General features: G+C 43.0%; 1 protein-coding gene across 2 annotated transcripts in view; it reads left to right on the top strand.

Moving 5' to 3' along the window:
• NUTF2 (nuclear transport factor 2) overlaps window positions 1–20,474 on the top strand; it is a 35,613-nt gene extending 15,139 nt beyond the window's left edge. Inside the window, exons 2-5 of one of the 2 annotated variants that reach the window (XM_073659391.1) lie at window positions 668–788; window positions 4,401–4,472; window positions 4,959–5,057; window positions 20,251–20,474. In XM_073659391.1, coding sequence (XP_073515492.1) covers window positions 690–788; window positions 4,401–4,472; window positions 4,959–5,057; window positions 20,251–20,364 — 384 coding nt within the window. In that variant the 5' untranslated portion in view covers window positions 668–689 and the 3' untranslated portion in view covers window positions 20,365–20,474. Of the gene's footprint in view, window positions 1–667; window positions 789–4,400; window positions 4,473–4,958; window positions 5,058–10,196; window positions 10,323–20,250 lie in introns of those variants that run through there. The other variant, XM_073659392.1, reaches the window with a different exon arrangement.
• Window positions 20,475–27,499: the final 7,025 nt, after the last annotated feature.

Genomic DNA, 27,499 nt, shown 5'->3' with positions numbered 1-27,499 from the left:
TGGCTTCCTGTCCAGTGATCGTGGTGGATCATGTGCTGTCATGGGTTTCAGGAAAGTCAAATTACCAGTATGTAATCATCATTTATTTTATGCTGCCAGTAGTTATGGACGACTGAAGTCCTCCTCCCCCACTCAGTCCTGTATATGAGAGATAAGCGCCGCTTTCCGCATCTTGTATTTTACCATATCTATAAAAAAACAGCTGCATATACCACACATGAAAACATCTCTGCTGATGCAGTGATTGCCTGCAGTGGTCACATCATTCATGTGACCCTTGCAGCCAATCGCTGCATCTGCAGAGATGTTTTCATGTGTACTATATCACCATTCACGTGCCCGTTGAGGCCATAGATTGGCAGCAGTGGTCACATGAATAATAGATGTGATGTCACTAAAGCAGGACTGTCGGGGACCACCAGAGCAGCCGGGAATTGAATAGGTAGCTGAATGTCATACAGAAGACTGCGAAAGTCGCAGAAAAATCATTGCTGTTTTGCAACAGATTTACTCTAAAATGCTGATATGCCAGTGTTGTTGCCTGTGTTATCGGCCCAGAGGAATAGTGTAGATAATGTATGCACCCCCAGTACGAGCAGTAGTTGTTTGATCTACCTGTGAGATTTTGGGGGCTTTATGGTTGATCACTTTTTTTCCTTTCATCCAGGTTTGTCATATAAGCGTTCAGAATGGACGACAAGCGGATTTGGGAGCACATTGGCTGTAGCTTTGTACAACATTATTATAATCTGTTTGACACTGATAGAGCGCAACTAAAAGCAATATATGTGAGTATCTGAGGAGACTGTATTACACTTCTGATATAGTGTCTATAAGAATATGTTCACATGTTGCAGTTTTAAAAGAAAAGGTTTTTATTGTGGGGATTCTGAACATGTAACAGGGGAAAAGGGGAAGACCCAATAAACATATATAATGAGCAATGCAAATTAAGATTAATAACAATGTAAATTGTCACCCCAACTGTCTAAAGGGGAAGGGGAAAAAAAGTCAGGATTAGGCTAAGGCTATGTGCCCACGATGCAGAAATGAAGCAGAAAATTTCTGCAGCATTTCTGCATCTCCCTGGCAGAAAAAAACGCATGCAGATTGTGCATGCGTTTTTCCTGCAGAATACATGCGGATTCACATGCGGATTCACATGCGTTTCTGCATGCAGATTGACAAGCGCTTTCCAGGCGATAGCATCACTTGGAAAGTGCTTGACAACTAGGTCACACTATATAAATCCATGCAAACGGCAACCGGCATGGATTTATATAGTGTGAACCGTAAAAATTAAAACAAATAAAGCTATACTCACCCCCGATGTCCCGGCGTGGCTGCAGCGCTCGTTCCTGTCTGGTTCCTGGATGCCGGCATCTCGCGAGACAGAGCGGTGAAGGGCCTGCGGTCACATGACACTGACGTCACCGCAGGTCCTCAAGCGATGCCGGCATTCAGAGACAAGCCGCCGGACAGGTGAATATAAACTTTATTTGTTATTTTATTCTTTTTTTACAGGTACAATGGTACCCAGGTCTGGATGAGAGTCTCCTCTCCTCCAGAACTGGGTACCATCCGCACATAGAGACGCATAGAAGCCGCTTGTAAAAATGTACAGTCGCGGTTTTTATGCGTTTCAATGCAAGTCAATGGCGGGAGTTCCGCTGCGCTTCCGCGAAATTAAATGACATGCTGCGGATTTTTGTACGCAGCATAAACGCTGCGGAAAAATCCGCAGCATGTGCATAGAACATGCGGAATCCCCTTGGGGACCATGGGGTGCGGATTACCTAGCGTTTCACAAGCGTTTCCGCTGCGGAAATTCCGCAGCATAAATGCTTGAAAAACGCTACGTGGGCACACAGCCTAAGTGCCCACGATGCAGAAATGCTGCAGATTTTTTTCCGCTTCTCCCTGGCAGGAAAAATGCATGCGGATTTTACATGCATTTTTCCTGCAGGTAGAAGCGTTTGTCAAGCGTTTTTGCATGCATTTCTGCATGCGGGTTATCAAGCGCTTTTCCAAGCGATTTTAGCATCACTTGGGAATTGCTTGACAACTTGGTCACACCCAAGTTAATAATTGAAAAAAAGATTAAAAATGGTAAAAAAAAACAAACAAAAACATTATACTTGCCTTCTGATGGCCCCCGGTCTTTTCTCCACTGTGTCCGGTCTCTTGTGTGGCTCACGGTGGTATGAAAGGACCTTTCATGACGTCATTTAGTCATGTGACAGGTCATGCGACCGCCGACGTCAGTAGTTGTGTGACCTGTCACATGACTAAATGACGTTATGAAAGATACTTTTAGACCATCAGGGAGCCAGAACGCATCATACAGGAGACCGGGGGACATCAGAAGGTAAGTATAATGTTCATTTATTTTAAATTATTTTTTTTTTACAGGTACTATGGTACCCTTGTCTGGAGGAGATACTCCTCTTCTCCAGACCCGGGTACCAACATCACATTGAATCGCTTAATATCCACATGTGGACATGTAGTGATGCGGATATTATGTGAGTCAATGGCGGCAATTACACTGTGTGTCCGCAAAATTAGTGGACATGCTGCTTATTTTTCCGAAATGATAACCCGCAACGGAAATTTCCGCAGCATGTGCATAGCACATGCGGATTATCATTGGGGACCATGGGGCACGTATTACTAAGCGTTTTTTAAGCGTTTTCGCTGCGGAAATTCCGCGGCAAAAACGCTTGAAAAACACATAGTGGGCACACAGCCTTAAAGAGAGAGGGGAAAAAAGGGGAGAAAGGAAATGGGAATGAAGAAGGGAAATGAGAGGAATAAAAATAAACTGGAAAAGAGGGAGGTGGAAAAGAAAAGGAAAGACAGGGGAAAGATTCATCTGAAAAAAAAACAAAAAACGAATAAAATACACCTCACATACAAAGTTTGGAATATGTATGCAACACAAAAAAGATCATACTGGCTAACAATCAAGTTTTATCAAGAACATGGCAGTCCACATTTGAAGGAAAAGAGAGGTTCTTGTTTTTGCGGTTTTGAGGCTTAAAAAAAAAATAAACAATGACAAAATTGGATTCATAACTGCATTGATTAGTTGTAATGTTCAGTTTACACACCGTTGCAGTTTTAGAAGCTGGTGCATGTTCTTTATAGTGTGTTTGTGACTATTGACAGAAATGGAGAAAACCATGGCTACATTAAAAAAAAAAAAAAAAAAGCATAAAAACCACAGCTGTAAAGCCTTTTACTCCCTTCCTGCAAATGGGTTTACCTGTACATCCAGATTGCAAGTGCTTTCCATTGATTGGGCGACCATTTACATCTCGGACATGGCACAGAAGTTGAGCTTGTGCCATCCGAAGCAGGACAGAGCTGTAATGCACAGCTGTACTATTGCTGTGTGTGCTGGAACCGGAGATGGCGCCGATCCCAGTAAACTAACGCCGCATGTGTCACTGTTAATGGTGGTATGTAAGGTGTATGAAAGAGGGAGATTGCTACCTATGTTGGCCCATTGGCAACACCCCCTCCAAGGCACAATCACAGAGGGCTGATGGGTTGCTATGGCAACTGGAGACCTAAAATGGCCTCCTTGTCTGCCATATCCCTAAACCTGCCAGAGCCCACTAGAGGTGGGGTCTAATGGGCTACCTGTCAGTCAAACACTGACTGGTTAGATAATGCTCTGTACTACACAAGTCGTACAGTGTATCATTAGTGTGATCAAAGATTCATATGTTCAAGTCCCCTTATGGGGACTTAAAACACCAAATAACAAGTTTAACTCTTTCTCCTTTTTTTAAAAAAAAATGAATAAAAAAAATATCCCCTGTAAAAGCCCATTGCCATCTGTGTTTGTAATGACTTGGTACTATTAACTTGTTGTTCTCCATCCTGTACGGTGAGCGCTATTACAATTTTGGTGATCTCGACTCACAACTTTTTGGTCACTTTTTTTTTTTTTATGTATCCCAATACAGTAGCAATATGAAGTACGGATCAGTGTGCAAAAAAAAAAGCCTTTGTACAGTTCTGTGAACAGACACATGAAACCGTTAAAGCTCTTGCTAGATGACCACAAATTCGATTTTTTTTAACTGATTTTTCTTGTGCAATAGTAGTAAAACAAAAAAAAAAAGTATAAATTGGTCCTCACTTTAATCGTATCGACCTGCAGAATAAAATTACTATGTCAATCTTACTGCATGGTGAGTGCTAACAAATAAAATGTTAAAATGTGCTTTTGTTCATGCCATCAAAAAGCCGTATGTACCCAAAAATGGTACCAGTAAAAATGGAAAACAATTGTCATAAAGGCCAAAATTTTTCTGTGACACGGAGGTTAAGGGACAAGCTTTTTATTCCACTTTCATTTATTATTTATGTATTATTTTTTTTTCCAGACTGATTCTTCATGTCTAACTTGGGAAGGTCAGCAATATCAAGGCAAAGATGCGATTATTGAAAAGTTGTCAGTAAGTACAGTACTCGTCTGAATATTTTTTATTTTTTTACCAATTGATGGCATAGCTACAAAATTTGACACACGTGTAATGGATGGGGGATCCTGCCATTGGTATCCATTGCGCCCCCTGTTTGTGAGATGAGCTAATAACAGGCGTAGACTGAAAAGTAGAAGACAAGTACGTGGGCAGGAGGGTATTAAGGTCTCTGCCCTCAACATTGCGCCTGCAGTCTGGTCATAGTAGATTTGCCCATTTATTTCACTTCTAAAATTCAATTATTTAATTTCTAAATAACTTTTCTACTTTGCTTTCTCTCTAACAAGGTTGTCAGCTAGACTGAGTTTCCGTCCTGGATGAACCAGAATATAACATGTGTGACAGTAATACCAGTATAAATGGGCCAATTATTTGGGTTAAATCTCAGGATGTGTGTTTTTTTTTTTTCTTTTCCTTCCGTCCAGTCTATTGAGATCTTGTATGTATTTCATCTTGCAGATGCTTCCTTTTCAGAAGATCCAACACAGCATCACTTCACAAGACCACCAGCCGACACCTGACAATTGTATCATCAGTATGGTTGTAGGCCAGCTCAAGGTAATCACATCTACGTCACCCACAGGGACGAGGTATCCTGCTCCGTGTGTGTGTACTGAGCATGCTTTGTGACTGTCACTTCTTCCCCTACTTAATGGGTTTATCCAGGACTATTTTATTGGACCTAAAAACAGACAGACAGATAGTTGACAACTACCTACCTCTTCAGATCGATTCATTCCTGCTGGCGATTCAGCTACTCCGCATCAACAGAGCAGCTCTCTTACTTCCAGGTTGCTCTGTTGACGGGGCGTGACTGTCGACGTGATGCTTATTGACCTTCAGCAGTCAATCAGCTTGATGTCGTCAGTCACGTCAACCGAGTAGAAGATTAACCTCTGCCCTGTTCACGTGACGTCAAAGGAAGCCACTGTGACTGCTCTGCCGACAGATTGGCACTGGGCACGAAAGGTAGGTAGCAGTAACCTGCCTGTTCGTTTTTAGGACCATAGTGAAAAGAAAAAAAAAAGTCCTGGAGAATCTTTTATTCTTAAATAGTGGAGGCGGCACCTGATAGCTTAAGCTTTTCAACTCCTCCCTCAGTTCCTAAAGGTGTCATACACCATCGGTGAAAGTCGCCCAAAACAACCCACTGCCTAATGCGTATTGGGGTTTCTCCGAATTTTTGCAGAATAAGTTGGCTGTCTGTGTGTATGCAACTTTCAGTAGTTGGTGGGAATTAGAGAAAGAGTGGACATGTTGCATTTTTACATGCCCAACCCTTTTTCTGCTACAACAGTCTGGATGCTGCTTTTCTTTGGTGAAAAATACAAGCACTCTTAACTTTGTTTATGGGAAAGTCTGAAGGCATATAGCAGTCAGCCATATAATCGTTATCAAAAGCATATGAGTAGCCCAGGTTAAATAGTGGTAAAATTGCTCCACACAATGGGCACCTGCAGCGTTCACGGTGGTACTTCATGTGTGCCAGATGTCATCTTTGGCATACATTCACCCGCATTAGATTTATTGTGGCTTGCTGCTACTCCATTGCCAGAAAACAACCCTTCTGCCTTCATAGTCTTGTCCCATCCTCCAGACTGCCCTGTCGTCTGCTGCATTTGCTGTTGCTGATTGCCGGTATTGTCCTTGATGTCTGCTCCTTCTAATGACAGCTCTGTTATTGGGTGATGCCAGGTGTGGCTTTGGTGTCTGGTTGTGAGGTTCGGCCAGTGTTTGCCATTGTGTTCTTATTAATCGGAGGCATGTTGATCCCTTTAGACACTCGGCCCTATGGTGGAGTGCATGGGCTGCATGCATGATGCACACGTTCACCGTCTGTTTACGTTCAGCATGTTTTCTGAAGGATATTCCTGTCTTAATTACTACTTTCACTCACATGCAAATTTTTTCCTTGTGGTACGTTACAGCCAGATGATACGCTGCAGTGAATAGGATTTGTTAGAATATTATCTACACAGCGCTGACAAACTCTCTGCAGTTTTCCAGAAAGCAATTTTTTTTCTTTCGATGTGGAAAAAAGATTTTTACATGTGTCAGGCTAAGTGCCCACGATGCAGAAATGCTGCAGATTTTTTCCGCATCTCCCTGGCAGGAAAAACGCATGCGGATTTTACATGCTTTTTACCTGCCAGGTAGAAGCATTTGTCAAGCGTTCTTCACATGCATTTCCGCATGCGGGTTGACAAGCGCTTTCCAACGATTTTAGCATCACTTGGAAAAGTGCTTGACAATTTGGTCACACTATATAAATCCATGCAACCGGCAACCGGCATGGATTTATAGTAGTGTGACCAAGTTAGTTTAAAAATGGAAAAAAAATAAAAAAACAAAACATTATACTCACCTTCTGATGGCCCCGGGTCTCCTGTACGATGTGTCTGGTCTCTTGTATGGCTCGCGGTGGTGTAAAAGGACCTTTCATGACGTCATTTAGTCATGTGGCAGGTCACTCGACCGCCATCGGCAGCAGTCGCGTGACCTCTCACGTGACTAAATGGCTTCATGGACGGTCCTTTTAGACCATCGCGAGCTGCCGGGGAGCCAGGACGCATCGTACAGGAGACTGGGGGCAATCAGAAGGTGCGTATGTTTGTTTTTTATTTTAAATTCTTTTCATTTTTTTTTTTTTCTTTTTTTTACAGGTACTATGGTACCCGGGTCTGGATGAGTCTCCTCTTCTCCAAACCCAGGTACCATCCGCACATTGAATCGCTTAATATCCGCATGTGCACATGTAGTCACGCGGATATTTAGCGATTCAATGCAAGTCAATGGCGGCAATTACGCTGCATGTCCGCAAAATTAATGGACATGCTGCGTATTTTTCCGCAATGATAATTCGCAGCGGAATTTTCCGCAGCATGTGCACAGCACTTCTGTCTGCGACCTTCATTCTTTTATCCATTTTCAGACCCCTTGATATGCAGTTTGCAGCCTGATCAAAGTTTCAAATTTTTTCTTATTGTAGGAGTATATAGGCTGGATGTGAGCTGTGTGCATCTAGGATGCTGCTCTTCATTAGCTCATGTATCCGCACCAGATTTATATAATTTTCATGTACTTTAGGCCAAAATCGCAAATCTGTGACATACGGACCATGCTTAGATCAGATTACCTGGCCAACCGGCAGCTCCCCTGACCTTTGCTGGCCGCCCCATGTGCCTATGCCTTATGGGGCTTGTGATTTATGGACGGGTAAATGCCGCCTTATCTTTTAGCCTGTTTCTTCTACTTTCCACAAGACTGAAGCAAATTAACAATAAATTTCTATGGAAAGGTGAACAAAAGCCGTTAACTTCTTAATAACCCAACAATTTTCCATTTTTTCACTTTCATGTTTTCTTCACTTTATTCCAAGTCATAACTTTTTATTTTCCTGTCAATATCCCATGACTGCTTGCTTTTTTATGGGACGCAATGTAGTTTTGAATGAGACCATTCGTTTTACCATACACTGAAAAACTGGAAGCAAAATTCCAATAGTAGTTAAATCGCAAAGAAAAAAAACAAAAACGCAATTCCTTCATTGTTTTTTGGGGGGGTTTCGCTTTTACTTCATTTATTGTGTGGTAAAGGGAATCTGTCGGTGCTAAGGTGATGCCAAGCTTCTTTTTGTTTTTTTGTGGTGAAAAAAAGTTCTGAAACTAAAAAAAAAAAAAATCAACTTTTCTCCATTTTAGAGAAACAGAACTTTATTTTTGCATCCACAGGGCTGTATTATGCGAAACTGACTTTTTTTCATACATACAACTATTTGTTTGCTTTTTGTATATTTTCTTTTTTTTGTGGGGAAGTGCGACCGAAAATCTGCAATTCTGGCTTTTCAATTTTTTTTGTTTTGACGTTTAAAATGCGTTTTTTTGTTGTTTTTTTTTAAAGGGAAGAAAAGTGAATGATTCTAAGGTTTTGTTTTTTTTTTTTACTTTTGTATTTTTACATTTTTTTTCTTTTTATTCATCTTGGGGAATTTGAAGCTGCAATCATTTGATTGCTTATGCTATACACTGCAATAACTCTCTGTATTACACTGTATATGGAAATCAAGGTAGCCCTATGAAGCTCAGTGATATCTGGACTTCATTTCAAGAGCAAGATGGTAGCTCAGTAGTTCCTCAGCAATCGAAGTAAGCTACCGTGTAGCGCTGGCAGCATTGATGTCATTTAAATGCAGTTACATTGAAAGCGGCATTTAAGTGGTTAAACTACGATTGCGGCACACTCTGGTAACTGTACTTACAGGCAGCTGCCGCCTGTGTAGCACAGCCGGCAGATGCTGCCCATGTAGCACAGCCGGCATCTCTGTGGTAAGGTGCGGGCTCAGCGCCAGAAGCTGCTTCATACATTCCTTATCGAACTATTGCAAAAATAGGTTGTACAGGGGTTAGAGGTTGTCACTTCTCAGATATTTATTGATGGTTTATGCCTAGGACAGTTTATGGGCTGTTAGAAAATATTCCTTTAGACGAGGTTCACACGTGGGCTATGATCGTAGTAGAAAAATCCATTGCGGTACTTAAATCCATTACTCCTGAAGGTGGAAAGATTATTGCTAAATACAGACGTCACCGAAGCACGGTCCGAGTACGGACCGGGCTGAGCGTAGGTCTACGGCCCAAACTCGATGGCCTCATGGGCATATAGGCTGCGGCTGAGTCAGGATAACATGGTCCGTACTAGGACGGTGTTTCAGGAACTCGTGTATAAAATATATATTGTAACCTGTATAATGTGTATATATACCCTGCTGTATTCCCTCTATAATATAACTACATTCATGTCTCACACTTTCTCCCCCATCCACCCACCTGTCGTATTACAGCAGAACAAGACGAGTCAGTAAGGGAGGGTAGAGCATAGTCTTTATTGCAAGTGCTGCTGTTCTGGTGCTTTGTGTTACTTGTATGCACTGTACCAGTGATCTGTCTGCAGCAGTGTCCTACCCAGGACATTATGCTGAAGCTGGGGGAAGAGTGTGAGGGTGTAGGCGGAGTTACAGGTCTGTGCTCACTGCTGGCTTGCAACCCAATACAAAGTATGGTGGGAAATGTAGTACGGAGGATGCTGAAAGCAGAGCTTGTGCTAGGGGACAGGGAGTGAAGCAGAAAGGCCTAAAACTACATGAAGATGGCAGAAAAAGTATATGGGTTCTTTAGGGGCATTATCCTTAAACATTTATGGCAAAAATGGTAGTGGACAAGGGTAGTGGACAACCTCACTGATAACGGCCGCCCCCATGTTCGGTGCTGGGGTGTCCTGACTCTACCCTGTGAGCAGGTCTAGCGGTTGCCAGAAGTAAACAGCTGATTAGTTTGGGGTGCTTGGTCTCGGACCCCTGCCAATCTGATATTGATGATTAGCCATCAGTATTCTGGTCCTGGCTAACCCTTTTGACCTTCCACATGCAATTACTTTCCGCAGTGTTTTCGGGTTTATAGGGCATCACCATACTATAGTTTGCAGCATTACATGAGACTGGGCATGTTGTGCTGTTATATATGTGCACGTTTGTGGATTTCAATGGTAAATATGGATTTTTCTAGCTAAAGAGTTTGACTGACCTTTAATCTTTTTCTGTCTTGGCTGTACAACTACTTTGCTTGAAAGTGTCATTCTTTTCTTCTGTCCCTCTGCGCCTCTCATTTCTCTTCTTTTCTTCCATTCAAACCTTCTGCTCAGGCAGATGATGACCAAGTCCTGGGATTTCAGCAGATCTTTATATTGAAATGTGTTACTGGTGCTTGGGTGTGTACCAATGAGGTCTTCAGGCTAGCGCTGCACAACCTATAGCGGATTCCTGGTCCGGATGAGAGGTGTGTGCTTGCTTTGGTGGCTTTGGGGGGTTTTTTTTGTGTGTCTTGAGTTGATAAGTTTTCATTATGGGCATGGACACCTTCACATAGAAGTTTTTCAACTGCTCTACAATATTATGTAGGGTTGCAAATATCAGCAATATACTTTAAATGTTTGTCAACGCAGACCTAAGCTAAAGCAAACCTGCCTGATGTTGCTGTCATAATTTCTTATTGAAATACGATTGATTTGTTAGCATGACGTAGGGTACAGATGGTAGGAGGACTACATCGGATCAGACTACGCGGCATGGGTTTGTTGTACAGTACTCGCCTGTCCATGTAATGATTTTCCTTTTATTCTTAAAAGAATGTGCACATTGTAGATTCAGATTGAAGGTGGAAAAATCCAGAAGAGCATATGGAAACAAGAAGTAAGGAAACTTGTGAATCAATAAACATTGGTTTAATCTTAAGGTACCGTCACACTTGGCGACGCTACAGCGATCCCGACAATGATACGACCTGGCAGGGATCGTTGCTGCGTCGCTGTGTGGTTGCTGGTGAGATGTCAAACAGTCAGATCTAACCAACGACGCTGCAACAATACGGCAACCTGTATAACTATGTTGGCGTTTTTTGGGACCCTGTCACATAGCAGCTACTCTGACGATTCAGACCTCGATGAGGGACGACTTCTCGGTCCTGAGTCGCCAACGAGGTCGTTGGTAAGGTGTCAAACACACCGATGCATGCTCTCCAGCGGGACCTCAACGATCAAAAAATGGTCCAGGCCATTTCGACACGACCAGCGATCTCACAGCAGGGGTCTGGTCGCTGCTATGTGTCAAACGTAGCGAGATCGCTGCTCAGGTCGCTGTTGCGTCACAAAACTTGTGACTCAGCAGCGATCTCGCTAGCGATTTCGCTTAGTGTCATGGGGGCTTTAGATTCCTCAAAGTCCTGTAATCTAACAGTTTTACACCCCATTGTCATTCTCACAAGCTGCTTTATTGGGTGTCTCCTGGCATGGCATTCACAAAGTTGCCGAGCGCTTTTCTGTTTCTTTGCCTCCACTCTGGTGTTAAACTTATCTCAACCGTCTGAGCTAGGTCGAGGTCAGGTGATTATGGAGGCCAAGACATCCAACACAGCCTCCATCCTTGTACTGTTGCAACATAATGATAGTCCCACTAAGTGCAAACCAGATAGGTTGGTGTGTTGTTGCAGAACGCTGTGGTAGCCTTGAGTTTGGAAAAAAAAAATCGCTAACTGTGTCACCAGCAAAGCTCTGGCACACCTTCCCCACCATGCTTCATGGTGTGCACCCCACGTAAAGACCATCCACTCACCTTCTCTGTATCTCACAAAGACATGGCAGCTGGTACAAAAAATCTCAAAAATTGTGAATAATCAGACCACAGTGCAGATTTCCACTCATCTACTCTCCAGTCATATTGCTTGACCAAAACGTGTCTCTTCTGGCTTGTGGTCTTTAGTAGTGGGTTCTTTGTAAGAAGCTGACCTTTATGGTCAAATTGATGCAGTCTTTTCTGGACAGTTGTTAACATTTGCCTGCTACTTGGTGTGCGCACATCAGGCTTGTAGCTCAGAACTTATCCTCTGCAGCAGAGGTTGGCCATTCTTTCTTGGTGCAGTCCCTATAAGAGCCAGTTTCATCATAGCGACTGTTTTATTCATGACTGCATTTAAGGATACCTTCAAGGTTCTAGCAATTTTCCATATTGACTGACCTTCATGTTTAAGTAATGCTGGACTGTTTCTCTTTACTTAGTTAAGAGGTTCTTACCGTATTCTGGCTTAGAACAGTTGTTGGATGGGACTCGGCATTGTATGGAGCTGTGTACGATTCCACAAACGAACTCTTGACGAGGCGACCTGTTCATCAGAAGCCATTCCTGGTGACGACCTGATGAAGCTGCTAGAGAGACAGCCTAGGGGTTGTAAAGCCATCATTCGAGTAAAAGAAGGGGGTACTGTGAGGAAGTTTTACGCATATTCTGGTTTGCTTTACACGTTTCTTTACTTATTGTTTCCGTATGTGTTTGGTTTTGCTTCCTTCGGTCTTAATCTACAATGTGCATACATTGAACAAGGGATCAGGCAGAGCTGTGGAGTCGGAGGTTTGGCTTACAGACTCCACAGCCCTGGGAACAGGGGTGTCCAAACTTTTGACCGGTACCATTATATTAATAAGTAATGATTGGAGCTGTATGTGGACAATGTTATTAAGTTTTAAACCATTTGCGAAGTTGATTCATTTACATAAAATTTTTTAGGACGAACCTCCTCAAAGTTGGCTTCACACATTCAGACTTCTGTTTTGCTTTGAAAAAGAAGCACGTTTTTTTCCTTTTTGAGGCTAAATACATACTGCTTTACAATTTCAACTTTGTATATTTGTCAGAGAAGCTCCCGATGCGGTCATCAAATGTCTCGATGGGGTTGGCGTGTATATATAGAGTATTTGTCTGTTCCATCCAAAGGCATCTTGCAAAGAAACACTACATAGCTAATTTTATTTTTTTTTAACCTAATTGCCCAAGGGTGACTCATGCCTGTGGGAATCCAGTCTCGAAGGGTTGTAGTCTGCATGTCCTGAATGTGAGTATATTGGATTTATTACCCCACATTAACATAAAAGTTGAGCTGAACTATGATGTGGTCATCAGCTGAGAGGAGTTGGTGTTGTATAAATGGTTATAACTTATTGGTCCATCCAGTTTCTTTCAATGCACCTCATAAGTCAGGCCCCCTCCTATTGCTGAAACATAGGAACTGAAATGTTCATCAAGATTTAGTCTACAATCTGCACCTGTAAAGTCCACTTACTTTAAAGGGTCTCTGTCAGCACAGAATGACTGTTCAAACCAAGCACATGCGCTCAGAGCTTCATGGTGGGGCCGATCATTTATATACACCTTCCCACCTACTTGGGTTTCCATCTATCTCTGCCATTCTCTGGCTCTATGAAGCTAGAGCTGTCAATCAAATAAGGGGATGGTGGAGATACAGGTGGCGGTGGCCTCGCCATGAAGCACTAATTGGTGGGACCTAGTTTGAACAGTCATCCTGTGCTGACAGTACCTTTAATTAGCTAATCTGGTGTTTCCTACACAAGGCTGACAGGGCGTGCCTTTTTGCAGCTGTCCTTTATTTTGGAAAACCACCTTGTCCCTTTTGCCAGTCTGTAATAACTTGTGCTATCAATTCAAAATGGGGTTTTTTTTCCTCATGTTTTCGCAAAAATAATATTCTCTCTCATTTATTGCATCCGTACATCCCTCCCCCTTCATTATTAGCTGCTGTCATGTGTAGCTCACTTAAGTATAGTCACCAATTGCATCCTTCGTGGTAGCTCAGACACTGCCCCACCCTCCTCTTTCCTCTCTATATCCCACTTTATGCACCTAAAGATATAAATTTTCCTTAATAGAAGAGAGAAAAAAATCTAAATGATATTATAAAATGATTGGCGGTGAACCTTTGCTGATGTGCAGAGGTTCCAGCGCATTCCTGTAAGATGAAGCTTTAGGTTGCCTCTTGACAGGAAGAATCCTATCACAAGAACGTGGCAGGGAGACAGGCTGAAGCTGAATCGCATAGCAGAATGAGTGAGGGCAGCAGCTCTGTCATTGATCAGTTATTACTGAAATTGGGTGAACTGTATTAGTTGGAGAGCTAATTGGGAAGGCAGACAATCCAGAAATGGAGACACACAAGAAAATGTACATTTTCAGTGCATATGGTGAGGAAGCCTACATTTATTTTTTTTACAAGTACAATGAAATCACGGAGTTCTACTTCCTTAAAATCTAAAGTCTGCTTGATGTCATATTCTGACTATATTTTGTTAGGCATCAGTTCAGCTGAGGGGTTCACAATATAGCTTTATTCACGTTTGAGAGGAGAAAGATTTCTTTGTCTTCATGTAACTTGTAACATCGTAATGTTCACATGTGTAACATGGTAAACTGCTTAAAAACCACCTTAGGAATCTTAAAGGGAACCTGTTACCTGGAAAAAAAACAAAACGCTGTGAACCTGCCCGGCACCTGCACTTAGACCCCCACTACCGGGAGGAAATGAACCTCATTCCTCCCGGCAGCATTCAGGTTCCAGCCATAGAATCGGGTGCAGTCACCGCTCTGTGTATAGAGATAAGCGGCTGTAACCGCGCCCCCGGCCCTGACTTACAGCGGCTCAGCATTAGATCCGGCTGTCACTCATTGTGGGGGGTGTGGTTACAGCCATCGCTCTCTATACACAGATTGGTGACTGGAACCCAAAGCTGCCCGGGGAAAAAAAGTTAATTTCCTCCCAGTAGTGGGGGTCTAAGTGCAGTCGCCGGGCAGGTTCAGAACGTTTATTAACCTGCAGATTAACCCCATGTATGTAGGTTAATAGCGTTTTTTCAGGTGACTAGTTCCCTTTAAAGCAGGGATGACCTGATTTTAAAAGGTTTTTCCGCTACATTTTTGAAGTGAACAGTGGAGAATTACCCTTCTGAATGGGGGGGGCCCAATTGCCATTTTAACCTGACCCCCTCCCCGAAGAGTCTCTGCTGAACAAGTGGTGACGTCCCAACCAACAGTCTGTTAGGCCACAGGTGGTCGTGACGTCATTGCTTCTGGGCTGGCAGAGACTATTGGGGAGGGCAGATTTTGTTGGTAAGTGCACTTCCCTTTTTTGTTTAAAGATGTTGTCTGACCCTGAAATCCTAATTTTTTTCTTAAGCTAATCCGTGTTGTATTGTAATTTATAACACCCCTATAAATTGTTTTTTTGTTTCTATTTTTCCTTCCTCCTGAAATTTGCTTCATTCCCTGCAGCCACTTTGTTTTCCTGCGGCTCTACCAAACTTGACAGCTCCCTGTGCATTATCTAATCTAACTGCCAGAGCTGGTACCGCCAGGCCTCAGTATCCAGCCCCGCCCTCTGCCCACCCACTACACACTCATTGGCTCTCATTAATCTCTGCCCCTGCGCTGACCTCTATCACTCCAGTATTGGAAATAACAGAGCAGTGGCCTCATCTCTGGAAAGCAGCAAAATCACTGCACTCCACTACACATCCACAGCGGTGACAACGCGTCACATGTCTCCACATCACCCCTGACCTATGAGCACTGTGACGTGAAAAGTCTATAGTGATGTGTGTATCTACATATATACCACATAATACACTTTAGCTGATGCAGGGGTCTCAAACATGTGGGCTGCTTTATGTGGCCCCTGAGTCTGCTTTATGTGGACCGCAGGCATCATAGACCCCTTGAACATCCCGGCCCGGTCCAGGAGCTGCAGACAGCAGTGCTTTTTCAGTCCTTGGACACACATTCAATTGAAATGTATTGCCGGGCAGAGACCGTGTCCCTGCACAGCAATGCCAGCCGTCGGCCAATCAGAGGCTAGCAGCTGACATTGGCGTCCCGGTGTATAACGTCACTGCCATGCGCAGAGGTCAGCTGCTTGCCTATGATTGACCGGCGACTAGCATTGCTGTGCGGCAATACATTTCAATTGAATGTGTGTCCAAGGATGCACATTCAACTGAAAAAGCACTGCTGCCTGCGGCTCTTGGGCCGGGACCTTCAAGGGGTCTATGATGCCTGCGGGCCACATGTGCAGAAAGGACGCCAAGGGAACAGAGGACATGTGAGAAGAATCTTTTTTTTTTTTTTTCTCATGTGTATGTGAAGAACGGCACAATAAGGGACATATCTACAAGATGGGGACCTAGATGGGGCACATTGCTACAAGATGGGGACCTAGATGGGGCACATTGCTACAAGATGGGGACCTAGATGGGGCACATTGCTACAAGATGGGGACCTAGATGGGGCACATTGCTACAAGATGGGGACCTAGATGGGGCACATTGCTACAAGATGGGGGACTTAGATGGGGCACATTGCTACCTAATGTCATCACAGCTGGAGCTTGGCTTAAAGGGGTTGTCCAATATAGAAAACATTAAGTCATAAATGTGATTAAAAAAATTAAAATGGCATATTCACCTTCCAGCATTCTGAAGATCCGTGAAGCGATTCATTCGTTCGGGTGGTCAGGTGACTATTGAACCACGTTATCAAATGTTTACCAAACAAGCTCTTTAACCCCTTAACGACTGCCGATGCACATTAAAGACTGTTCCCTTCTGGGGCTCTTAGTCTAAATCTAATATGTTTTTGGAGACGGAGTGTGGGAGGAAACCCACACAATCACGGGGAGAACATACAAACTCCTTGCAGATGTTGTCTTTGGTGGACTTTGAAGCCAGGGCTCCAGCATTGCAAAGCAACAGTGCTAACCACTGAGCCACCGTGCTCACTGAAAAAAGCTGGGGATTTTGCCTGCCTGTGGCTCAACATATTAACCCCTTCATGACCGGAGCATTTTGCGTTTTCGTTTTTTTGCTCCCCTTCTTCTCAGAGCCCGAACTTTTTTTATTTTTCATTCAATATGGCCATGTGAGGACTTATTTTTTGCGGGACGAGTTGTACTTTTAAACGCAATCACTGGTTTTACCATACAGTGTACTGGAAAACAGGAAAAAAATTCCAAGTTCGGTGATTCCAATTCTTTTTTTTTTTATTATTTTTTACCACGTTCACTGAATGCTAAAACTGACCTGCCATTATTATTCTCCAGGTCATTACGAGTTCGTAGACACCAAACATGTACAGGTTCTTTTTTATTTAAGTGGTGAAAAAAATCCAAAGTTTGTTTTAAAAAAAAAAAAAAAAAAATTGCACCATTTTCCGAGACCCGTAGCATCTCCATTTTTCGGAACCTGGGGCTGGGTGAGGGCTTATTTTTTTGTGCGCCGAGCTGACTTTTTTTATTGATGCCATTTTGGGGTAGATCCGATGTTTTGATCATCCGTTATTGTATTTTACTGCAATGTTGCAGTGATCAAAAAAACGTAATTCTGGCGTTTGGAATTTCTTTCTCGTTACGCCGTTTACCGATCGGATTAATCCTTTTTTATATTGATAGATCAGGTGATTCTGAACGCAGCAATACCAAATATGTGGGGCTTATTTTTTATTTTATTTTGAATGGGGCAAAAGGGGGTGATTTAAACTGTTATTTTTAAAAACTTTTTTTTTACTCTTTCTGCTTGCTTCAATAGTCTCCATAGGAGACTAGAAGCAGCACTTATCTGATTGCTTCTACTGCATACAGGCGATGAGCAGATCGCCTGTATGCAGTGGAAATGCTCCTGTGCTATGAGCGCCGACCACTAGGTGGCGCTCATAGCAATCTTTTCATGACGACCACAGGGGTCTGCTGCAGACCCAGGGTTGTCATGCCCACGAATCGGTGACCCGCGACCTCGTGATGGGCTCACCGATGGGCGGGGTAACTAACGCTCTTCCGGCGCAGCTCTGTTAAATGCCACTGTCAGGGATTGACAGCGGCATTTAACTATTTAACAGCCGCAGGTGGATCGCGATTCCACCTGCGGCTGTTGCGGGCACATGTCAGCTCTATAAATCGGCTGACGTGCCTGGTTCAATGCGGGCTTAGCGCCGGAGCCCTCTCTGAACCGGCCTTTCCGACGTGGTGCGTACTATTACATACCACATCGGAAAGGGGTTAGAGAACCTGTCATCACAATTTAGCATGTTAAAGTAAAGGCATGGTCATAATGGTGCTGTTATACAGATTTAATAGAAACCTTTAGTGAAGAAAACCGCATCCTGGTTGTTCTTTAATCAGCATTTGAAGTTTGGGTGTAATAAGGTTTAGGTGCATAGGGGCGGGACTGTGGGTAGGGTCTTCGACTCTGGGGATGCCCCTCTGGTGACTGCATCTGCTTCCCTTTTTAAATTTCTCGCCAGTGCTGTCCTCACTGCGGGTAGCACTTACAGATTCATGTCCCGGTGGTGTTCAGTTAAATGGCGCCTTTACTTTAACACGCTAAATCGTGATGACCGGTTCTCTTTCAGTTTTATAGCTTGAACTCTATGGACTTGTCCACTTTCAACCTTTAAAACTAGGAAACTGAAAATGCAACCGGAACTAACAAAAAAGAAATGTTAAATCACCTCAATATTTGGTGTGACCACCCTTTGACTTAGAAACAGCATCAATTCTTCTAGGTAAACTTTCACACAGTTGTTGAAGGAACTTGGCAGGGAGGTTGTTCTAAACATTTTGGAGAACTAACTACAGATCTGTGGATGCAGGCTTACGCAGATCCTTCTGTTTCTTCCTGTAATCCCAGACCGATTGATGTTGACATCAGGGTTTTGTGGAGGCCATGTCATCACTTCCAGGACTCCATGTACTTATTTACTCTGAAGATTATTTTTTTTTATATATTGACTGTATATTTGGGTTCATTGTCCTGAGTAAATTTGGAACAAATATTGCATGATGGATGTCCTAGAAAATAGGTGGCATACAAATTATTAAAAATCTCCAAAGACACTAAACCCCCACCCTCCCTCCTCTTTCTTATCACACAGATTTACAGTAATGATACAAGAGCCGACAGTCTCCTAGACCACTATTTATGATAACCAGCAAAGGTAAAGCTGACAGATCAGAGCTGATATTATCAGGCTGGGAAGATCCATGGTGATTGGTCCCTTTCCAGCCTAAAAATACCAGCCAGCAGCTGCCCCAGAAATGGCGCATCACATTAGATGCTCCAATTCTGGCACTTTACCACCGCACCAGGGCAATCAGGAAGAGCAGAGGCGATCTAGGTTATGGGTTTTGGGGTTGATGTCAGCTGGCATCAAGCTCTGGTGTTTAGTAATGGAGAGGTGTCTATCAGATACCCCCATTACTAGCCCAATAATAAAAAGGAAAACACACAAATACTTTATTGGAATAAACACTCCCTCGTTCACCACTTTATTTAATCTGACCTACGTGGGATTTTTTAGTAAGTCTATGGAGACTCGTTCTGATGCTCCATAGACTTTGCCAACAGCTACTTCTGGGTCACGCGTTGCGCGACTCGGAAACTCTATTATCCATCTTTCTAGTCTAGAGGGATAGATGATGGATGAATGGACGGATAGATAGTCGCACACAGCATATTATACTCCCCTACGCGGAAGCCTTTTTCTTCCTGGGGATTGAGGAGAGCACTGGGTGTTTGGCACCTTCTTATTTCTTTCTTCCAGTTACATAAGACTGTCATGTGACCTAAAGTTCCTGGCAGGAACGTTAGACTTTCCTGAGATTGAAAGGTGGAGAAATCCGCTTTATTCTCCACCATTCAATTCAGCAGTCTGTCCCTGCTAACAACTGATTGGACTGGTTTGTCCAATCATCTTAGTCATTCCCCTGCTGCCTCCCACTGTGTGCTTGGAGCAGGAGGCAGGGGGAGTGTCTGGCAGACTGGGGTGTGTGGCTTCAGTTGTGACATTAGTCAGGGAGAGCTGATCACATGACGTAAGTGTGATATCTAGGACATGATGCAGAACGTTGACACGGAGTATATTACAAACTGTCAGCATTGTGCAACCTAGATACACACACAAATTATAAAGAGTGCGGAAAACCCTCTCTAATTTATCAGGGTATTAGATGGTGCATGTGTCTATAGAAGCGACTTGCTGCTACAAAGGTCTTGTGATCACAGCAGCCTCTGCATTATTTCAAGCAGTCAATCACAGTATAAATATGTAATAACACAGCGGAGAAGTAAAATGCAGGGGTGAAGGTAATGAGGGGTGTAGAAGCAGTCACTGGACATGCGGATCCACTGTATCTACCATGAGAGATGGTGAATAATTGCTGGTTTAGTAAGTTTGATCATGAACTTGCTCAGCTCTACTTGCAGGTAATGTGATCAAAAATGGCGTCCTTAGGTTTGTGCAATTTTTTTATACTGATGTGACTGTGCAGTATGATCGTATATTTCCAGGCTAATTGTCGTATTTTATTTTTAGGCAGACGATGACCCGGTTATTGGATTCCACCAAATGTTTCTACTTAAGAACGTGCAGGACACCTGGGTCTGTACAAATGACATGTTTCGGCTAGCACTGCATAACTTCAGTTGAATTGCCTCAAGAGGAGACAGGATGATACCAATCTGCCCTTCAATTTTTTTTTTTTTTTTTCCTTTTTTCTTTCGCATCCACAAAGGATTCTCCATATCCACAGAACAATGCAGACACCATACACTGTTTATCAGTTAAAAACTGGGCATAAAAGTATTAAGCCTGACGCAGCCTAGTTATTGAAGTGGCTACTGTTTGCATACTAGCCATCTACGTGTGACTTTCGGAGTTGTTTTGCATTTAACAGTTTCCAAGCATTTGGCTTTTTGAATTGGATTGCTTTTTATGTAAGCTCATTTATTTGGTAATCCAAAGAAATTGGAAATAAAAGGAAAAAAAAAACCCTGTTTAGTTGGGTTGTCTGTCGTGTGTTTTTTTTTTTTTTCAGTTCCACCTTAAATCCCGACTTTTACGTTGCATTATCTCATTTTTGCACACGTCCTTTAAAGGTAAACATCAATATTAAATAAAAAAAAAAAATGCATTGTGGTCCTGCATTTTCAATCCGTCGGGTGTATAAATATCAATGGATGACAGCCCGAGTCTTAAAAGAAGTGCAGGTTGTAAGTGGTGTCGCTTACATAGCCTAAGACGATCTCGCAGTGCACCGTTTACACCGCACGCGTTCTGAGCCAATGCACTTCCGGTGTATGTGATGCTACTTAGATTCCAGTTTCCTACGCTTATTTCCATCAGTTTTGGTAAATTTTCCTATACATAAGTTGTATAGTTTTATATTTTCTTATTGACTGCTAGCAAAAATATGACCAGTAATGGTATGGCGCCTAATCAGCCAGAAGTAATCCTTATGTGGTTCTTAATTTGATCACTTGCTCCTGTCCGTATTGGGCCATTTTTCCTAAACAACTTGACTTGGCGTTGGAGCCATATTAACATTTGTAACTTATAAGCAAAATGTGATGTGAACAAGTAAATTGAATATAAAACGGAGTGCTACTAGGATTTAGAGATGTGATAGCCCATACTTGGCATCTTGCTAACCCGACTGGCACTGCGCAGGCAGGTGTTATGTCCGCAGTGATATCTGTGGCAAGCTAAAGCTGGCCATGCACATTAGGTGGCTGTCGGCTGTAAGATCATTCGGCTACCAGCCAACTCTCCCATACACAGGAGCTCTCGTTCGGCCAAGCGCTCCTTTGCTTGCTATCAAAAAGCCACCGACTGACACGCCTGATAGCGGCTTAGCTCGGGGAGAACAATGCAATTGGCAGACTGCCTCATCGCCATATCTCCCAACCATCATTTGGTCCCATACACATTAGACCTTCAGCCGAATCCTTGATATTTGTAGGTTTGGCTGACCTTAGTCTGTGTGAGTGGGTCAGCTTAACTTTAGCCAATGCTTATGCTTGATTCTCTGGTGAGCCGCACATACAATAGCAGCATGGGGGTTAGGAAAAAAACAGGGTGAACTCTCCCTGTGTACATTGTCATCTTGGATCAACTGTGTTTTTTTTTTTTTGTTGTTTTTTTTATTCCGTTCCATAGTGAAGAAATGGTGCAGATTTGGACCACTTTAATCTAAGTAATGGTGTCTTGCATGCTACAAGTCTATATTCATTGTTCGGATATTGATCAAGAAATGTATACTGCTCATTGCTGGTACTGCGCCCCTTTTTGAACACCTTGACACTAGGATCCAGGGCTTAGGTCTGATTTTTTTATTTGACAATCCGCATTCAATGTGATGTTTTGGGCCTAAACCTTGGGACCGTCCTCACTTATGGAAGGTGGCAACCAGCCCTGATGAGAGGATTTCTAAGTGGTTTATAGGCTTCAGTGCTGTATATTAAAGACCGCTACTGGTGAAAGCATGGTAGCAGATACAAAGTCCTAATGTGTCATGGCCGAACATCTATAATATAACTGGGGATGCGTGTCTGTCTGAAGCCTCGATATACTGCGCATGTGCGACGCGCAGACAGAATCACGCATCCAGCCGTTATAGGTAAGAGGAGGTATATGGTGCTGGAGATCGTGGTATGCGTAGACTCTGAATGCATACTGCGATCTCCGGCGCCATACTTAGATACCTGACTGGGAGGAGCGTTGCTGCGGCGCCTCTCTTCGCCGAAGACCGGGGCAGGAGTGCGGTATCAGATCGGCGCATAGCGCTATCTGGCGCCATTTTACTGAAGACACATTTACAGTGTCTTCAGCAAAATGGCGCCGGACAGCGCGGTGCTCCGGCGCCGCTCTCCTCCCCCGGCAGAACAGGACGCAGCAGCGCTGGAGCACAGAGAAGAAAGGTGAGTATAACTGTTTGTTTTTTGTATGTGTGTACAGTGGGAAAGGGATGAGGGGGCCACACATACCAGGATTGGAGGGTGAGGGGTACCATGCATACCAGGATTGGGGGGGTGAGGGGGATCATGTATACCAGGATGAGGGGTACCACGCATACCAGGATTGGGGGGTGAGGGGGCCACACATACCAGGATTGGGGATGAGGGGTGCCATGCATACTGGGAGGAGGGGTGCCATGCATACCAGGATAGGGGGGGTGGGGGCAGCACAAATACCAGGAGGGGGGCAGCACCTACCAGCATAAGAGACCATATGCCAATAAAAATGCTCGCCATCAGGGCATAGAATGGGTTCAATAGCTAGTATTCTATAAGTGTCATTCAGAGCCCACATGCATTTCAGCCACTATTCCCCAAGTCTCCAGCCATAAATGACCCAAAGTGCATCTTAAACGTCCCCATGACAGCAGGGCTGTGGAGTCGGTGAGCCAAACCTCCGACTCCTCAATTTGCATGACACCGACTCCATGACTCTGACTCCCTCATACATGGCTCATGTGTAAGTGATAAATTTACTGTAGCACAGATTCATCTCAGCTAAAAGTCTAGACCCTTAGATCAGGAATAGGACAGACATTTATAGGACATTTCATAACTTTTCCAAATTTTTATGAAAAAAATATTCCCCACAAACTGCATTGAACTACTGTACCCAATTTATTAGATGTTTTAGGAGTCGGAGTGGGTCCATTTTATACCCACTCTGACTGCACAGCCCTTCATGACAGTGATTTCCACTTTACTTCCCTCAACAGATTTGCTATTCCCTTCTAACATATAGTGAAACCTTGCTGATATACGGCAAATTTACACCAGCCGTGTGGTTTGCGTCCTTTCCACCAAACTGATGCACCAACATTTTGGCGCATGATGTTGCGTTTCAAGCCGTCCTCCCTTCCTCGCGAAGCTGTGCCCGAGTTTCCAGCATGGTCACCGTACAGAACCGCAATCAAATGTGTATAAAACTGCATGATCAGGACTCTGCTGCCACATAGTGCTGAAGGTTTATATTGCAGCTCAGTAAGACAAAGGAGAATAAGGTTTCCTGTAATGTAAATTCATTGAATTAATTCGTGACATCACTGTGTGCATGATTCCTGTGTTGTGAAATTACTGTGTATATTTTCTGTATGCTGTAACCTGAGTGTATTATCCCTCCTGTGATATTACTTTGTGCATTACAAAGAATAAAAAAATGGCCTGCACACTTTTAGTATTAAATTAATATACAGGTGCACAAATACGTGATATAGCCAATATACATATACAATGCATCAGAACACTGCAGTTAATGAATGCATGAGCTCCACTATTGCCGTAAGGTGCTTTAGTGTTTTGTTTTTTTTTTAATCAAAGAGCTTAAAAGCCATACAACCTCGTCAAGGTGACCTTGTATGGATGGTTCCTATCACTAATGCCTTATCTTTAATGAAGACCCCTGCAAACGGTTTGGGACATCCGGAAGAATGATTGTCCAGAGAAGAAAAGGTGAGCGCTACCATGAGTCCTGTGTCTGCCAACACTAAAGGATCCTGAGACCATTCATGTGTGGGGCCTATGAATCCTTGGAGGGAGCTCACTCACAATTTTGCCTAAGAACACTGTCATGAATAAAGAATGGGATCTAAACAGCCTTCAAGAGCAACGTCTCTCAACCATCCAGAAGCAATGTGGTGATGAACAATGCTTTTTCAAGCATGATAGAGACCATGTCATAAGGCAAAAGTGATAACTAAATAGCTTGAGGAAAAAAAAAAACATTGACACTTTAGGTTTGTGTCCAGAAAACTCTAGATCTCAATCTCATTGAGAACCTACAGGTGCCTCTCACTAAATTAGAATATCATCAAAAAGTTAATTTATTTCAGTTCAATACAAAAAGTGAAACTCATATTATTTAGAGTCATTACAAACAGAGTGATCTATTTCAAGTTTTCATTTCTGTTAATGTTGATGATTATGGCTTACAGCCAATAAAAACACAAAAGTAATTATCTCAGTAAATTAGAATAATTAACAAAAAACACCTGCAAAGACTACCTAAGCATTTAAAAAGGTCCCTTAGTCTGTTTCAGTAGGCTCCACAATCATGGGGAACACTGCTGACTTGACAGATGTCCAGAAGGCAGTCATTGATACACTCCACAAGGAGGGTAAGCCATGAAAGGTCATTGCTAAAGAAGCTGGCTGTTCACAGAGTGCTGTATCCAAGCATATTAATGGAAAGTTGAGTGGAAGGAAAAAGTTGGTAGAAAAAGGTGCACAAGCAACTGGGATAACTGCAGCCTTGAAAGGATTGTTAAGAAAAGGCCATTCAAAAATTTGGGGGAGATTCACAAGGAGTGGACTGCTGCTGGAGTCATTGCTTCAAGAGCCACCACACACAGACATATCCAGGACATGGGCTACAAGTGTCGCATTCCTTGTGTCAAGCCACTCCTGACCAATAGACAACACCAGAAGCGTCTTACTTGGACCAAGGAGAAAAAGACCTGGACTGATGCTCAGTGGTCCAAGGTGTTGTTTTCAGGTGAAAGTAAATTTTGCATTTCATTTGGAAATCAAGGTCCCAGAGTCTGGAGGAAGAGTGGAGAGGCCACAATCCAAGCTGCTTGAGGTGTAGTGTGAAGTCTCCACAATCAGTGATGGTTTGGGGAGCCATGTCATCTGCTGGTGTAGGTCCACTGTGTTTTATCAAGACCAAAGTCAGCGCAGCCGTCTACCAGGAAATTTTAGAGCACTTCATGCTTCCCTCTGCTTACAAGCTTTTTGGAGATATAAATTTCATTCTCCAGCAGGACTTGGCCCCTGTCCACACTGCCAAAAGTACCAATACCTGGTGTAAAAACAACAGTATCACTGTGCTTGATTGGCCAGCAAACTCGCCTGACCTTAACCCTATAGAGAATCTATGGGGTATTGTCAAGAGGAAGATGAGAGACACCAGACCCAACAATGCAGACGAGCTGAAGGCTGCTATCAAAGCAACCTGGGCTTCCATAACACCTCAGTAGTGCCACAGGTTGATCGCCTCCATGCCACGCCGCACTGATGCAGTAATTGATGCAAAAGGAGCCCCGACCAAGTATTGAGTGCATTTACTGAACATACATTTCAGTAGTCCAACATTTCGGATTTTAAAAACATTTTTCAATCTGTTGTTATAAAGTATTCTAATTTACTGAGATAATGACTTTTGTGTTTTCATTGGCTGTAAGCCATAATCATCAACATTAACAGAAATAAACACGTGAAATAGATCACTCTGTTTGTAATGACTCTATATAATATGAGTTTCACTTTTTGTATTGAAGAACTGAAATAAATGAACTTTTGATGATATTCTAATTTAGTGAGATGCGCCTGTATGATCATTACTCAAAAAGCAGGAGGAAAAACAAAAACACAGAAATTGTGATAAACACCCAGTACTGGATAGGTAAGAATGAGTTGTCATTGGAGATGAGCGTACCCAAACTGTAATGTTTGTGGTTCGTACCGGTGCTGAACTCAGTACGGACTTCTCCCAGAAGTCCATTTTGAGAGAGAGAGATATTCCTGCTCCAAAGTTCGGGTCCTCATTGATTTCTATGGGGTTCGGCTTCTGTTTCAAGTTCGGGTAAAGTTCTGGTACCCGAACTGAACTTTGGACTAAAGTTTGGTTGAACCTGAATTTCCACAGGTCTGCTCATTCCTAGTTGTCATCAGTCAGGATTTGGCCCAGAAATTGATATCCAGCTTCCAGGACGAAGGGGCGAAGTTTTGAAAAATAAGGGTCAACACTTTGCATAAACTTTGTATTTGTCAATAAAAGTATAAAAACTTATGAAATGCTTCTAATTGTACTTCAGTAACCATAGAAACATCTGACTAAAAGATCTAAAAACACTGCAGCAGCAAACTAAAAACCAAAATTTGTGTCAGTCTCAACACTTTTGGCCACGACTGTAGTAAAGTCATATAATACACTGATCCAATAAAAAATTAAGGGAACACTTTCACATCACATTACAACCCTGTTCTTTGCATAGATGAGAGCAGGGAAACACTGAACACATGGGGCAGGCGTGAAGACTCTGGAGACATCATGGAGAACGTTATGGTGCCTACAACCTCATACAGCAAGACCGGATTTCCCAGACGTTGTCGGGAGTGCACACATTCAGGTGGGGGGCCAGACACACTACTCAGCCATTATAATTTGCTTTGATGAAATTCAATAAAATTGGATCCACCTGTGATATCATTCTTTTAGTTTGATTTTTGGGATGAGTCGGCTGATGATTCAGGTGTCCATTGACCATTGATATGTCATTTTGTTCTTCGAGAATTACAGAATTTCCCCTCAGTAAAGAGTTTCATCTCAAATCTATTTTAAATTCATCAGGATCTGATATGTGATTTAAGTGTTCCCTTACTTTATTTTTTTGAGCGTCACCCAACAATAATTTGGGAAAAATCTCATTAATGTCAAGAGGATCTGATGACAATCTAACGTATAGAGGACAAGCCTGCTGGTAAGGAAGCAGGGAATGGTGTTTTGGAATTATTTCTTTACCAGTTTGCTTGGGCAACTGGATAATTTCTAGTTAGCAATGTCGCCAGGAAAATAATGCTATCTACATCTTCTCCCACATGGGAAATCCTTTATTTTGCTCGTTGTTCTCCCATGTCTTGCTGTCGTGAAGGTCTGCAGGGAACTGGCTGTAGGAGGCATCAGCACAGTTGTTGCCCTGTTTGCCCTCCCTATATTCTAGCCCTGCATGTTGTTGATTGCGCTTTTATGGGATTTGTCATATATTTGCTTG

The sequence above is a fragment of the Phyllobates terribilis genome, unplaced genomic scaffold, assembly GCF_046119375.1.
Source record: "Phyllobates terribilis strain yellow unplaced genomic scaffold, ASM4611937v1 Scaffold_13__5_contigs__length_258822181, whole genome shotgun sequence".
In the NCBI taxonomy this organism is placed as follows: Eukaryota; Metazoa; Chordata; class Amphibia; order Anura; family Dendrobatidae; genus Phyllobates; species Phyllobates terribilis.
This window is presented reverse-complemented; position numbering and strand designations above follow the sequence as displayed.